The sequence below is a fragment of the Miscanthus floridulus genome, chromosome 13 (assembly GCF_019320115.1).
Source record: "Miscanthus floridulus cultivar M001 chromosome 13, ASM1932011v1, whole genome shotgun sequence".
In the NCBI taxonomy this organism is placed as follows: Eukaryota; Viridiplantae; Streptophyta; class Magnoliopsida; order Poales; family Poaceae; genus Miscanthus; species Miscanthus floridulus.
This window is the reverse complement of record NC_089592.1, coordinates 79,032,751-79,044,992: the sequence shown is the minus strand read 5'-3', so window position 1 is coordinate 79,044,992 and position 12,242 is coordinate 79,032,751. Positions and strand designations below refer to the sequence as shown.

At 42.6% G+C, this 12,242-nt stretch overlaps 1 protein-coding gene across 1 annotated transcript; it reads left to right on the top strand.

Annotated features, from left to right (window-relative positions):
* On the top strand, window positions 1-10,941 carry LOC136500388 (chitin elicitor receptor kinase 1-like). The gene is made up of 11 exons (XM_066495730.1): window positions 1-1,072; window positions 6,694-6,730; window positions 6,972-7,123; window positions 7,585-7,781; window positions 7,868-7,957; window positions 8,679-8,772; window positions 8,854-9,005; window positions 9,079-9,173; window positions 9,275-9,413; window positions 9,905-10,003; window positions 10,245-10,941. The coding sequence occupies exons 1-11, from the start codon at window positions 430-432 to the stop codon at window positions 10,407-10,409; spliced, it is 1,863 nt and encodes a 620-aa protein (XP_066351827.1). The 5' UTR covers window positions 1-429; the 3' UTR covers window positions 10,410-10,941.
* Window positions 10,942-12,242: the final 1,301 nt, after the last annotated feature.

Here is a 12,242-nt window from a genome sequence, read left to right as displayed (position 1 = left end):
GATCCCTTTGACGACGGGTTGTCCACGGCGGCGCCGCCGTTGCTGGCCCCGTCGTCGCTGGCGACTTCGCCACGGCGCCGACCCGGAACGACCTCCACGTGGTGGGCCCTCCCCCGCGTTCCACACCTGTCTCTGTCTGTCCGTTGGCAGCGCATCGAGCCTGCCTTTGCCCCCACCTGCCAGTGTCAGCGCAAACACGGGGGTGGGGCCCACCGGGAGCCCCCGCACCTGTGTGCGCGCCCGGGGTCAAACTCCCGCCGCGTTGTCGCCCCCGTCGTCGCCGCGTGCTGTGCTGTGCTCTGCTGCTGCTTCCCCTACCCCAAACTCCACGCACCGCACCTCCCCCACCCAGCTGCTCCTCCTCTCCTCTAATGGCTACACGCTTCCGCGGCTAGGGTTCCTTCCTCCTCCTTTTCGCCGTCCGTCCACATGGCGCCGCCTCACGCCCTCGTGCTCCTCCTCCTCGCCACCGCGGCGGCGGCGGCGGCGGCTGCGGGGGACGGCTGCCTCAACGCCGGCTGTGTCGCGCTGGGCTCCTACCTCATCAGCCGGAACCAGAACCTGACCTACATCGCCAGCCTCTTCGGCATCGACGACTACAAGACGCTGGCGCCCTACAACCCCGGCACCACCAACATGGACTACATCCAGGCCGGCCAGAGCGTCAACATCTCCTTCACCTGCGGCTGCCACACGTTCCCAAACTCCGACGCCACCTACCTCGGCGGCTCCTTCCCGCACCGGGTCGTCACCGGCGACACCTACGCCAGCATCGCGCAGAACTACAACAACCTCACCTCCGAGGCCTGGCTTGAGCGCACCAACCCGTTCCCCGCCAACAACATCCCCAACACCAACACCACGGTGAACGTCATGGTCAACTGCACCTGCGGGGACCGGGACATCTCGCCGAACTACGGGTTCTTCCTCACCTACCCGCTCATGGGCGAGAACCTCTCCGCCGTCGCCGCTAACTACAGCTTCAACTCCCCGTCGCAGCTGGAGCTGCTTCGCAAGTATAACCCCGGCATGGACACCGCTACAAGCGGGCTCGTTTTCATCCCCGTCCAAGGTGCGCATTTCTAAACGATTGCGGAGGATTCAGTTCAATTTCAGCTTGGCTTAGTTCAATTTCAGCTTGTACGAGTTCTGGGGGTTACTAGTTAGGGTATCGCCGTTAGAAACGATAGGCAATATAAGACGAAGAACATTAGATAAATCGTCAGCAAATCTTCACTACATCGGGTGTGGTTACAAACGTCGAGGATTTACAACTTTTCTTATCCCAAGACGATGGTTTACATAAAGTATATATAGGGAGGAAAAACCTCACACCCTCGTCTATCAGCAATACGGAACTAATAGATGGTGTAGTCCCTCTTAACGTTAATGGGCCGCTTCGCTTCAGCCAGCTTGAATTTGGATCATAGCTCAACAAACTCCACCTTGAGACAAATTCCTCCTTGTAGCATAAAACGAACCTTCACCCTGAAACAACAAAGAAATACTTCCGGTGCCAAAATAACCTTTTGGGCTATACAGTTATACCAACTAAGCTTGAGCAAAGCTCAAACTTAGCAACATGAACTGGCTTTGTCAACATATCAGCAGGATTATCATGTGTGCTTATCTTGCATACCTTCAGCTTACCTTGCGCGACCACATCGCGAACATAATGGTATTTGACATCAATGTGCTTCGTTCTCTCATAGAACATCTGATCTTTAGTGAGATATATAGCAATTTGACTGTCACAAAATAAATTAATGCAAGAATCATCTCCACAAAGCTCAGCAAACAAACCTTTCAACCAAACTGATTTTTTACATGCTTCAGCAATAGCCATGTATTCTGCTTCAGTGCAACAACGGGCTGCAATGTTGCCCTCCAACTTACAACACAACCACCAATATTGAACACATAACCTGTGAGAGATCTTCTCTTATCCAAATCAGCAGCAAAATCTGAATCCATGTAGCCAGTGAGTCCCTTATCAGTCCTGTCAAACTTCAAACAAGCATTTGTTGTGCCACGAAGGTACCTAAAAATCCACTGAACAACCTTTCAATGTTCTTTACCAGGATTAGCCATGTATCTACTAACCAAACTCATAGCATATGATAAATCAGGACGAGAACAAACCATGGCATACATCAAAGAACCAATAGTACTAGAATATGGAACTCTTGACATGTACTCAAAATCCTCATCCGTACTAGTACATTGTAAAGCTGATAATTTAAAATGAGGAGCAATAGGAGTACTAACAGACTTTGCATCATGCATGTTGAAACGATGAAGAACTTTCTTAATATAACTTTGCCGACTAAGAAATAACAAACCAGAATTTTTGTCTCTTGTAATTTTCATACCTAGAATCTTCTTAGCAGCACCAAGATCCTTCATCTTAAACTCACTACTCAACAGTTTCTTCAACGTAGTGATTTCTTTCTTCATCTTAGCAGCAATCAACATATCATCAACATATAACAACAAATATATAGGTGACCCATCAACAAATTTAATGTACACACAGCTATCAAATTCAGACCTTTTAAAACCACGTGACATCATAAAAGAATCAAACCTTTTATACCATTGACGAGGAGACTGTTTCAAACCATATAAGGACCTCTTTAATTTGCAAACATGATCCTCTTTACCAGGTACTATGAACCCTTCTGGCTGGTCCATGTATATCTCCTCGAGCTCTCCATGTAGAAACACAGTCTTTACATCTAACTGCTCAAGCTCAAGATCTCGCATAACAACAATACCGAAAAATGTACGAATTGAACTATGCTTTACAACTGAAGAGAACATATCATTATAATCAACACCAGAAATCTGACTGAAACCTTTTGCTACTAACCTTGCCTTAAATCTTGGAAGCTCACTAGGAGACAAACCCTCCTTTCTTTTGAAGATCCATTTGCAACGAACGACCTTCTTTTGTTTAGGCAAGCACACAACATCCCATGTGCCATTTTTCTCGAGTGACTGCATCTTCTCTTGCATAGCGGAAATCCACTTTCCGCGGTCACCAGAAACAACAGCTTCAGTGTACGTAGCCGGCTCATGAATGTTCTCCACCTGTTCAGCACAACTAATGGCATAATGAACAATATCACATTCCTCAATTAAATGTGGACGAGGTCCACAACTCCTCTTTGTTCTGCGATCTGCAATAGACTGATATTGAGGCTGCAAAACAGGAGGTGAGTGCTGAACAATATCATAAACAATGTTATCAACAATTTCAGTTTCCTGATCATCTACGTGCTCCACCTGTACGCTAACATGTTCCTGCTCCTCATCAGAACCAACTGGTGAAACATATGTGGACAAGCTGTCATTAAACATAACAAATTCATTGAAAACAACGTTCCTACTCATGAAAGTCTTTTTAGTTTCAGAATTCCATAACTTATATCCTTTAACTCCAGGACCATAACCAAGAAACAGACACTTAATGGCTCTAGGTTATAGCTTTCCATTATCAACATGAACATAAGCAGTGCAACCGAAAACTCTCAACTGTGAATAATCAGCAGGCATACCAGACCATACCTCAATGTGAGTTTTCTTATTAAGTGGGATAGAAGGTGACCGGTTGATCAAGTAACAGGCAATGTTAGCAGCCTCAGCCCCAAAACGCCTGTTCATACGAGCATTGGACAGCATGCAACGAGCCCTTGAGATGATGGTTCGGTTCATGCGCTCAGACACACCATTCTGCTGAGGAGTGTATGGGACGGTGTGGTGCCTGACAATGCATTCTTCCCTACAGTAATCATTAAAAGCATCCGAACAGAATTCACCGTCATTGTCAGTACGAAGCAATTTTACCTTCTTTTCAGTTTGCCTTTCTATCATAACTTTTCCCTCTTTAAAAGCAACAAAAGTATCATCTTTATTTTTCAGAAAGTAAGGCCACATTTTTCTAGAGTAATCATCAATAATGGTAAGCATGTAACGAGCATCACCATAAGAGGGCTTACGAGACGACCCCCATAAATCAGCATGTACATAATCAAGTGTACCTTTGGTGGTATGAACAGATGCATTGAATTTTACCCTCTCATGCTTACCAAAAACACAGTGCTCACAGAACTTCATCTTACCCATAGTGCAGCCATCCAACAGGTCTCTCTTGATCAATTCTGTCATACCAAGTTCACTCATATGCCCAAGACGCTTATGCCAGAGATTAGTTTTACTTGGTTCATCATTAGAAACAGTAGCAGCAGTGATGGAACCATGTAAAGTACTTCCTCTAAGAACATATAACTTTGCAGAATTCATATCACCTATTATTTGAATGAGAGAGCATTTTGATACCTTACACACTTCACCTGAACCGGAGTGTCTGTACCCCTCGGCATCAAGTGTGCTGAGGGAGATGAGATTTCTAGCCATCCCTGGTATGTGTCTCACATCTTTCAGTGTGCGTATCATGCCATCATGCATCTTGATCTGAACGGAGCCAATGCCCACAATCTCACGTGGGTTGTTATCTCCCATACGCACGACATCTCCACTCTGCACAGACTTGTAAGAACTGAACCAATCTCTGTTAGAGCATATATGAAACGAGCATGCAGAATCAAATATCCATTCATCACGACCAGCAACACAACCAACAAAAACAACCAGAACATCTCCTGAATCAGAATTATCAACAGCGGAGACAACAAAGGCCTTACCATCACCATCGGATTTATTTTTCAGTTTATACGTACCATTTCTTTTCTCCTTATTCTGCAGCTTCCAACAATCCTCAATGACATGAGTATCTTTCTTACAATACCTGCAGAACTTATCCCTGTCTCTGGACTTCGAACGGCCTTTACCGTTCTTGCTCGTCTCGATTATTGTTGTTGTTGTAGGTTTTCTGCTCGGGCCTGCCTCTAACCTGCAACACTTCACCCTTGGAGGACGAGACATCAGACTGAACCATACCTTTCATCTTCTCCCTCGTCTGGAGGGCCTCATATACTTCCGCAAGGTTTAGTTCATCACGGCTTAATAGTATGGTATCTCGGAAATTTGCAAACGAAGTAGGCAGTGAGCATAACAGTAGAAGAGCTAAATCTTCATCATCATATTTTATCTCCATCGACACTAGGTCGGCAACGATCTCCTTAAAGATCGATAAGTGGTTCATCACCAAACCACCTTCTTGCAGCTTGTGCGTGAACAACTTCATCTTCACGTGCATCTTACTGGTTAAATCCTTGGACATGCAGATCGATTCCAGCTTGAGCCAAAGTTCTGCGGCAGTTTTCTTCTGCAGCACTTGCAAAATATCATTATGTAGATGAAGTTGAACCAGAGACAGAGCCTTACGATCCTTCCACTTCTCTTCAGCGGTCCATGACTTCTGCCCTTTTCCTCCGAACCCGTCCAGCGCCTCATCAAGATCCGAAGATGGTGCCAGAATCGTCCGCATCTTGACTTGCCACAGTGCAAATCTCGTCTTGTAATCCAGCAGCGGTAGATCAAACTTCATCGATGCCATCGCGAAACCCTAAGGTTAAACCAAGCTCTGGTACCACTTGTTAGAAACAATAGGCAATATAAACGACGAAGAGCAGTAGATCAAGCACAGGGGACACGAGATTTTAATGTGGAAAACCCTCCCAAGGTGGAAGGGAAAAAACCACGGACACCAGCTAGCAAATCTTCACTACATCGGGTGTGGTTACAAACGTCGGGGATTTACAACTTTTCTTACCCCAAGACGATGGTTTACATGAAGTATATATAGGGAGGAAAAACCCCACACCCTCGTCTATTAGCAATACGGAACTAATAGATGGTGTAGTCCCTCTTAACGCTAATGGGCCGCTTCGCTTCAGCCCAAGCTTAGAATTTGGATCATAGCTCAACAATTACTGCAATGAATTGTGGGTGTTCTGCGCCGCCCAACTGAACTGAATGGTAATCTAGTATGCCAGCTTCGATTCGAGTTGTTTTCTTCTTAGTTTGTTGTCAGGTGGTTGATGATGATGGGGTGCATGGATTGATTGATTCGGGCTTGCTTCATGAAGGAAGGGCCATTTGCATTAGCTAATGTTCCTATATACAATCGCATTGATTGTGTCTGTCTGTTTACCATTAGATGAACCGACTGAAGTTATGGCACTGTAGTGACATTCCTAAATTGTTTGATGTTTCATGCATGCTACCATTTTCATTTGTTGGTTCATGGCATCTCTTCATGAATAGTTACGTAGCAAGTAAAAGATTCCAGGTCTCGATAGACAAATTCCCTTGAAATCATCTACGCATCTACTCCCTTTGTCCTGAAATAGAGTGCATTGTGGCTTCTAAAATTTGTACTGAAATTTAGTGCATTCTACATGTGTCAATGCCTAGATTTGGCAAAGTTTATTAAAAAGGAAACCATAATTTGGGGAGGAACACCTTAATTGGTATTAATCTGTGGGTACATGCGTCTTTTGCGGATTCCTTTAAGCTGTCCTAAAATTTTTGGAATGCACTGTATTACATGACAGAGGGAGTACATTCTACACATGTCTCATAGTATGCAGTTGCAGTTCTGTGAAATGCAGTTATTTTGTTGCATTTTAACTTTGAAAATGCTGTTAACATCAATGCGAACTCTGTTGGATTGATCTTTTCTTGCTAAAATGGTTTGCTCTGTCTTTTTTTCTTTGGCTTCTCCAGATCGCAATGGAAGTTACCATCCTTTAAACACACCAGGGTAAGTTTTGCTGCCAGCTGCATTGTATCGTATAGTATTCACTTGAATATTATCAACTCTTGTGCACTCATGCTGATAAGCATCCTCATCTTGTGCAGTACAGGCAGCTTCTGTCCTTTTGCAAGCTAATTATGCTTCTGCATTAAGTTTTTCGCAAGAAAAACTGGATGCCAGCTATTCTTGTGAGAAAAAAGGGTGAATATTTTACACATTGTCAATCTCATCATCGATTCGGGGCAGGAAATGGAGGTTCTGTAGGAGCTATAGTAGGAGGAGTTGGTGGTGGTGTTACTTTTCTGGTCCTGGGTGTCTTGTTATGTATCATGTTCTATAGGCGAAGAAAGGCAAACAAGGCTGCCTTACTTCCATCTTCTGAAGACTCTATCCAACTTGGTAATGACATTGTATGCTTCTCTTTCTATGTATATTATCCTGCAACAGAATTTTTTTTTTAACATCTTCTGTACAAAAAAAAAAACATTCATAATCCTGATTCCACTGTTGCATGTTCATTTTTTCCTTTGCTCATATAAGTATTGTACAAGCATAAATATTGGTTTCAGTGTTTTGAGGTTCTGATGCTTCCGATTCGTAGAGGATTACCCTGTGAAGCTATTATTTATCTGTCTGGAAACCTGAAAATCTTGTTTAGTAAATAGACTTTGTGTCCTATGTGTTTTTTTTATGTGCTAAAAGGTCTCTGTTACATTTCAAGCACCCATAAGTGTACTTCTTAGCACACAGAAGAGTTAACACTCTTGAATGCCGTGCCCTCTTCCCATTTTTTCCATAAGTGTGCAATGTGAGTGGAGCTTCCACAACTTTCTAAACTACTACTATTTATTTTTCTCCAGCTACTACATCCATGGATAAATCTACACTGTTAACCAGTCAAGCTGATAGTGCCTCTGGAGTTCCAGGAATTACTGTTGACAAATCAGTAGAGTTCTCGTATGAAGAACTTTTTAATGCCACAGAGGGATTTAGCATGAGTAACAAAATCGGGCAAGGTGGTTTTGGCGCTGTCTATTATGCTGAGCTCAGGGGCGAGGTTAGTCCAATGTTCAAACTTCTTTTTCAGCTGCATATAAGCATATCTATTCTTCATTTGAAATGTTTTGCTTTGGGTGTCTCTAGAAAGCTGCTATAAAGAAAATGGATATGCAGGCTTCTCATGAGTTCCTTGCTGAGTTAAAGGTTTTGACGCATGTTCATCATCTGAATCTGGTTAGTGACTTCTTTTTATTTACTGCAACAGCATATTTGATATGCGGTTTTCCCCTTAAATTTGTTTACTTTCTCACATATAAAGCCAATAGGCATACATTTATGTTTGGAGTACATGTTACTCTGATGTACACAGCAATTCTGATTGTATATTTTGTCATTACTTGTATAGTTGTTTATTTTGCCTGGATTTCAATATTCTCCTTTGAATTCTAATTGATACGGAGCAGAAAAGTTCTGAAACAATTTAAACTTACTTCGTAGGCGAGGTTAGTAGAAAATTCAACATCCTATGGATAAACTAACAACTTTTAGATGAGTGTCAGGTTGCCCTGGTTGTGGGAAGTAGGAACTCTCAAGCACAATAGTATGGGATGCATGCCTTGATGAAGTGCTTTTCATCATTGTTAACTTTTACAAGTCACATTTAACTGGGAAAGAGTGTCACAGGATGAGATTGTGTGTTATCTTGCTTATTGATGATGGATAGCATCACCCTTATACATGAAGATTGTGCACATCAATATCTTTCACATAATTTAAATCAAGTTGGGGAAATATATGGGTTTAATCCTTGTAGCTTTACCTTGTATTCCTGTCTTCCAGAATAGTACTAGTTTTGTGTGGGTAGGAACAATCATGTAATTTCCCTGTTATCTCCATCCAAGTTAATCCTTGTATCTTTCCTTTTGCTGTGATTACCGATGTTTATTTCACACAGGTGCGCTTGATTGGTTTTTGCACCGAAAGTTCCTTGTTTCTTGTCTATGAGTTTATCGAGAATGGGAACTTAAGCCAGCATTTACGTGGAACTGGTAATGTGTCGCCTCTTAGCTTGGCTGGTGTGCCTATCTGATGCTTCCTGCAAATTAATCACCACACATGTTCATATATAGGTTATGAGCCTCTGTCATGGGCTGCCAGGGTTCAGATTGCACTAGATTCAGCAAGAGGTCTTGAGTACATTCATGAACATACTGTTCCAGTATACATACATCGGGATATCAAATCAGCAAATATCTTGATAGACAAGAACTACCGTGCAAAGGTTTGACTAGTTCATGGGTCTTTTTAAACATGTTTCCTGAATCCTTGATGAAATAATTATGTCTACCTTCCAGGTCGCAGATTTTGGTTTAACAAAACTTACACAAGTTGGTAATACATCATTACCCACACGTGGAATTGTGGGCACATTTGGTTACATGCCTCCTGAGTACGTGTCGTAAACGTTTATATGTCATGGCATGGTTATGCGATTCCAGAGTACCACCATCTGTGATGAATGTTGACATCTATGGGGTATGACATTTGCAGATATGCTCGGTATGGCGATGTTTCTCCAAAGGTCGATGTTTATGCCTTTGGCGTTGTTCTCTACGAACTTATTTCGGCCAAAGATGCTATTGTCAGATCAACCGAGTCTTCCAGTGATTCAAAGGGATTGGTTTATCTGGTAATTGTCTGCTAAATCAACTCTTTTACATTCTGTTTCTAGAGAAAAGACCAATGGTCTAGTTAAGCACAGGCGCTAGTTCTGGTATTGGTTTGGTTTCTACTGTCATTTCTTCAATGCCGGAGTTCGTGGCCTATTTCTTGTGCAAAGAAACAAAACTTTCAGCTCTTGTGCTTCATTACCATGTGGATATTTGTTACTTCCCAGTGTAAAATATGAATCAGTAGTTTAATACATCCAGTTTTGAATAATTGTTTCGACCTGATCATCTTTTATTCCTTTTGAGTTACATGTTTATAAATGGGGTTAATTATACTTGCTGTCTTTTGTTGTCATGTGTTCGTGGATGATATTAGGCAGTAGACAATGGAGCAAACTCTTTTTTTTTCTTGCCAGCAATATTTGTAACACTATGGCTTCCAAAGCTATAGTACAGGCTTTGGATGCTTTGCTGCTTGATGACTCACCAATCATCGTATTGCAAAGTGCAGTTTGAGGAGGCTCTCAACACACCGGATCCTAAGGAAGGCCTTCAGAGACTGATTGATCCGGCGCTAGGCGAGGATTACCCCATCGACTCAATCCTCAAGGTTAGACCACGCACAAACTGATCAATATAATGCTGCTGCAGAAAAGACCTCTGCCTATAAGAAAGCAACGTATCTGGTACATCATGCTGGGGATACCAGCATCAACAAAGCAAAGATCAACAGCCAACTAGCCCTATTACAAGCATTATATTTCAAACTGCTGCAGAATTACCTTTACCCTCTTTGCTATGTTCGCAAAATTCTCAGCCTAACAGTAACACATCATTTGCCCTTTTGGCAGATGACAGTCCTGGCAAGGGCGTGCACGCAGGAAGACCCCAAGGCAAGGCCCACGATGAGATCCATAGTCGTGGCGCTGATGACGCTCTCATCGACGAGCGAGTTCTGGGACATGAACGCTATCCAGGAGAACCAAGGTCTGGTGAACCTCATGTCCGGGAGATGACTCTTGTGATATTCTACCTGCCTGCCTGCTCCTGGGTAATTGTACATTAGGCCCCATTTGAGCCGCCTGTTGATGGCCAGAGAGGAGGGCAGCATTGCTCAGCACTACTATAGGCATTTACAATGTAATTTCTTCTGTCAGTCTAGGGTTTTGTCTTGTGTTGGTTTCTTTCATTTTGCTCCCGGAGAGCTGTGTGAGTTTAAGTGAACAGCTCTGAGTTACCTGCAAGATGTCTAATTTTACATGGAGATGCAAATAAATGATCTCCTGTAGATAGATAATCCTTGATAGTACATCCGTCTAAAATGAACCCATTACCCATGTATTGGTTCTCAGTTGTATCAACAAAGCATATCGGCGAGAGCGCTACAAGATGAATCGCCAGATGCTGCTGCTGACACCCCAGCAGCGCTATGACCATGCTTGCCAAGCTAAACAGAAAGTACTATGTATTTTCGGTTGGATGGTTTTGTTTTGCAATCTGTAATACTGGTGACATTCATTTAATATCATTTTAAATTTATTTTAAAAAATGAATTTTGAAAAATAGGCCTTTTCCCCCTTTTTCATACCTATAGTACTTTGTACTCTATGCCCCACAAAATAAACGGGAGATATACTATATGTTACTTATGTGACTAGAAGCCACCTTGCCGTGCATCTATATATGAACATTTTTTTTTGTTCCGCCATTCTGTGCATTTTTTTCCTATGATGGATCGTTAGATCAAATATGCTCTAGTTGGAAGGAAAAATTGTTCCACATCCAAGGGGGAAAAAAAGTTGCATAGCAAAATGACTTAACCTGAAACAAAAATTGCTCCACAAAGAAAAATTACATCTGATTGTTTCGAAGAGACTAACTAGAACGATACACATCCCCTGCATTTCAGCCAGCAGGAGGCGGAAATGCATGGTGGAAACGGATGCACAAAATACTAAAATCTCCAATTTATTAAATATAGTGCTATCTATATATTCAGTAGGTCAATTAGGATCAACTTTTTCACCATTCGAAATTCAAGTACGAAAACTAAGAAGTTGGCACTTTTAACACAAGAAAAAGAGCCTACATGAAAAATCGAAAGCGAGCTGGTGCTTGGGAAGGTGGTGATACACCTTTAGACGAGGGTCAATAATAATTCATTAATATTTATAGATTTCCAAGGCTTAAGGCTTCCACTGCACTCAGGGGCGGATCCAAAGGGGGGGCTGTCGGGGCTACAGTCCCCCTAGTGAGCCTGATTTATTCATTAGACCACGGTTACTTAGCCTCAAATCATCATTAATCTCTAGTCGTAGCCCTAAATCTTTATTATTTAGCCCCCTTTGTTCCCATCCTGCATCTGCCACTGACTACACTATTGTCTTGTACTTTAGCCAAGTATAGCGAAAAAAAATGGACCTCACTATGGGTACGGTGAGCTAGAAGCTAGATGGCCTCTCCGGTCACATGTTCACGTGTATTATTTTGCCTACCGAACCCATCTTCTATTCTTCTGGTTGGAACACATGCGAAGTACCGCTGGGCATGCATGTATGCATGAGGATGGGATCCTCACTTTCCTTCTCTTTGGACCGTGGAGTGGGAACCAACAACGACATGATGTGCCCCCTGCCGTGTGGTTGCAGCCAAGCATATATTAACGTCATTCGCCGTGTATATATTCCATTCCTGTGAAATTTTTTTTGTAGGATAGTGCCAAACCAGACGATTTAAAGCTTGACTAAGTTTATAAAAAAATATTAGTAATATTTATCACACTAAATAAGTACTAGTAAATTCTTCGTATATGTATTTTTATGGTATAGTATCTATTTGAGTTCAATAAG